General features: G+C 59.5%; 1 protein-coding gene across 1 annotated transcript; it reads left to right on the forward strand.

The window, feature by feature from the left end:
- Window positions 1–2,548: 2,548 nt before the first annotated feature.
- VDAG_08001 (uncharacterized protein) lies at window positions 2,549–4,120 on the forward strand (the record flags this gene model as incomplete). The annotated part of the gene is made up of 3 exons (XM_009652767.1): window positions 2,549–2,687; window positions 2,768–4,048; window positions 4,101–4,120. 3 exons carry the CDS (start codon window positions 2,549–2,551, stop codon window positions 4,118–4,120), a joined length of 1,440 nt encoding a protein of 479 aa, XP_009651062.1.

Raw genomic sequence — 4,120 nt, forward strand, 5'->3', positions numbered from 1 at the left:
CTCCGCTCAAAGCCCGATAATTGCGATAAACGGCATGGATCCCACGATGGCGAGAAGCACGGGGAGTGGAAAAGGCAGAAGAATAAAAAAAAAAACCATAAAGAAGGTCATTTCGGTAAGAGTGAGCGGGACGAGAATGGGGTCAAGATCTGCGCCAGGCGGCGGTGGGGCAGGCTACGGGGGGCGGGCTACGGGGACGCGGGCGTTTCAGAAGAGACGGGGGGTGTCGGGCCTTTGATGGCGCATGCGGGCAGCGCGCCCCCCCGGCGTCCACGATGCCAGGTTGGAAGAAGACGAGGCGTCGTCAACGAAACGGCGGCGTGGTCTGCTTTGCTTGGGGCTGGGTTGTGGCGGGCAGCGCACCGTGCCGGGTGAGCGAGAAGGCTGACTGAAATCTTGCTTGGAAATACAGGAGAGAGCCCGAGCGGCGCGCAACTCACGACATGGGAACGGGCATTTTGAGCCCTGGGTCTCTGTAGGAGTTGGCGTGTGGCAGGTCTGAGCGGGCCTGGCGGAGGAGCTGAAATTTCGGATCCTTATGCCTCTGGCGCTGTCATGGTGTCAAACGAGTGAGGAGAACTTGATGCTTGCCTACCTATAATAACGGGCTGGACTATGGGCGACACTTGGAGACTGCGAGGATCGGGAGCCTTCTGGAAGCATCACGAGAGAGGCGCCCGCCGGTGCCAGGCATGTGGGCAGGTACCGTGCCAGGATGGCGGCGGGAAAATATGGGCCTCCCCAAAGAACAAGGAGGCGGAGGGGATGGGCGATGGATGGCACGGTACAAGTAGCAGATCAATGACTCCGGCTCTGGAAAATCAACCCAGCAATGAATGGTATGACGATATACATATACATGTACATGTACCTACTGTACAGTAGGCCACCCACTGCCAGAAAACTGCCAACAGACCGGACAGGAGCCTGGCAACGATCCACCAAGATGTAGGGATACAGAGATGCAGGTCATGGCCCCACCAGGTGCAGGGAAACAGAATACGGTGATTGGCGAAAGCACGTCCATCACAGGCTAATCATCTCGCTTCGTGCGTTGATCTGCGTGCTGGGAATAGAGGGCCAATCAGACATGGCGTGTGCCTGGCACGGTTCCTGAACTAGCGCCGAATGGCGGCCGTTGGATGCAATTTTGTGAAAATAGGAGCAGTGAGCAGTCCAGGGGGGTTGCGCACAAGGTTCGATGTAGAGAGCCCAGGAACTGGGCAATATGGAATGACGGGAGGGGGCTGTTGTAGTTGTAGGTTCTCGACAGAGGACAGAGGCACGTCTCCTTCGGTTTGTGCGGCAAGGCGAGGTTCTTGTCCCAAGTATCATGGTCTGATGTTTGGTTTGCTGACTTTTGTTTGGTGTTACATAGTACCCGTCTTTGGGTTCGTCCGCTGTTTGACTCTAGGGGCGCATGGACGTTGCGTTCGCGGCTGGCAGGACAGCGCAGATCCGAAACACAAAGACATTGCCGTCACTCTTTGACGGGACGAACGGCAACGGCCGGCACCTTAACCTACATAGTACCTACCTACCTACCACCTACAGTACATGTACCTAATAAGGTAGACAGGTGAAAACTGCCGCACTGTTCGATGCCAACCAGACAGGGAAAGCACCACCTTGCTGGCAGCTGTTCAGCCAAGGACGGCCCTGCTTCCCTCGAATCCGCCCTGCCGTTTGTGTCTCCCGCCCCCTTCCCTGTTGGTAGTCCCGACCCCTGGTTCTTCCTGCCAGCTCGCAACCCCCCTCCCTCGCCCTTGGCGCCCCATGCCTGTGCCTGCCTGTGCCTGCCTGTGCCTGCCTGTGCCTGCCCTCCCTCAATCCCTCGAACAGTGGAATGTCCTTCCACCGCCCCGGACCTCATCCTTGACCCTCTCCGCCGCCTCCTCCTGCTCCTCCACCTCGCCTCTCCTCTCCTTCTCATCACCTCTCCCTCCCTTCCAGGTCCTCGAGCTCACCTCCACCACCACCACCGCGTACGCCGTGTCGAGTCAACTCTCCCTCCAGAACTACATCGTCTAGGTCGCCCGACGCAACTAGTTGCTCGCCTCTACGTGTAGATTCATCCGTTCTTTCTGCCCCATCCGCCCTGGCCTAGCGCCCATTTTCATTCATTGATTCCACACATTCCAACCATTACACCCAAATACCCGACCATTGACTACACCATTCGTGTCGCTGAGACAATAAGCTCAGCAACCCTTCGGAACAACCCGACAACGACACTCACTCACTCGACGCGCCGCCGCTTCCATTCTTTCTCGCACAGCTCAAGTTCAAGCCATCCCCGTTTACATTCCAAACGGCCGACCTAGCAACCCCGATCTCCCGTTGAAGCCCGCATACAACCCCAACCACCCGAGAATTGGTTCCCCCGGATTCCCCGACCGCTGATCCTAAACTTCCTTTGACGACCCTGTTGCTGCGAGCTGGGCAACCGTTCTTCTCGACCTCGTACAACCACCAAGATCGGCACTAACAACAGCAAAGAACATCAACCAACAACAACGAAATCGACCGCCAGTCGGGCGCTGATACCATGGCGCACTATCACCACCAACATCTCCATGAGAGAGCCGACGACGTCTGGCAGAACGTGGAAAATGCGCTGAACGACCTCAACCCTTTCGACAGCAGGGACGAGGACGATGAGGAGGAACCGACCCGTCGCAGTGGAGGTGAGCATCACAGCGCCAGGCTCCCGAATGCGCGGCACCGGATCGCACTCTTGTTGGCTTCTCATCTAACACCCTCCTAGGCACGACGATCATCCGAACCGTCATCCAAACGCTGCCCGCCGATTTCGGGGGCTCCGTCGCCAGCTATAGGACCATCAGGGAGGACGATGACCGCACAACGAGAGCCACCCCGACGACCATCCAGGGCGCCGGCTCCCCCCTCCGCCCGGAACCCAAGTCATCAGCTTCCTCGCCGTCCAGGGACGCGACAACAACACGCGAGTCCGCCAAGAAGACCACCACGGCCATCCCTACCGTCATCAGCGAACCCACAAAGACGAACGGCATTCCCACCACACTGGCCGTGGCTTCGGATGCGCCTGAAGCTCCCACCCAGCCGAGCAGGGCCATCAACGCCGGCCAAATCACGTCCGCCTCGACGCCTTCTACCAGTGCGCAAGCCCAGGCGACGGCCAGTCCCGAGCCCAGCGGCGCCGCCAAAGCTGGCATCGCCATCGGCGTCCTTGCCGGTGTTTTCCTGCTCGGTCTCGCCGTCTTCTTCCTCTTCAACCGCCGCAAGAGACAGGTGGAACGCGAGAGGCTCAACGATGACGACGAGAAGCTTCACAACCCCTTCGCTGCGCCTACAACGGCCATTGCCGTCGTCGCCGCCGGCGAACGCTCCAACCCACGGGCCCCGCGTATCAGTCTCCGTCCCGTCACCCAGTTTCTGCCAAATCTCAACTTTGACAAGCGCGCCAGCAAGGGCGCCAACATTGCCATGGCCTCCACTGCTGGTGGTCTGACGCCCAGCCATTCGGCTCATTCTGGCTTCAATGCCTGGGATCGACCTGCGACCAGCGAGAGCGCCAACCCCAGCAACCCCTTCGGCAACCAGGCCGAGCGCGTGCCCACCCCCATCGCCGAAGAGCCTCTGACACCAGCCGCCGATAAGCCACTTCCACCTGGCCCTGGAGCTGTACCTCCCGGTGATGCTTGGTCGGCCCACGCGCCTGCGGCTGCAGCTGCTGGCGCCGCAGTTGCTGCGGGAGCCGTCGGGGCGGGCCTCGCACGCAAGGCCTCTACGCGGAAGGGCACCCCTAAGGATCTCGATCTCACTCTACCCGCGCCTCTGTCTGTCGTTCCCCCCAGCCCTGCCGGCACTGAATTCAGCATGAACTCCGAAAGCCCTGATCAGCCAAACCCCTCGGCTCCACTGGTGCTGCTGCTATTGCCGCTGCTGGTGGACCTACCAACTCGACTGTTCCACCGCGTGCAGCTGGATTTCAAGCCCACCCTGAAGACGAAATGGGCTGAGGCCGGCGAGTTGTTCGCCTGCTTCACGAATATGATGACGCTGGGTACGTTGCCAACCTTCCATGATATGACTCAATTACTGACATTGTCTTCCAGCGCTTCTGCATTCGACTTGA

This window comes from Verticillium dahliae, genomic scaffold (genome assembly GCF_000150675.1).
Source record: "Verticillium dahliae VdLs.17 supercont1.18 genomic scaffold, whole genome shotgun sequence".
NCBI classification, from domain to species: Eukaryota; Fungi; Ascomycota; class Sordariomycetes; order Glomerellales; family Plectosphaerellaceae; genus Verticillium; species Verticillium dahliae.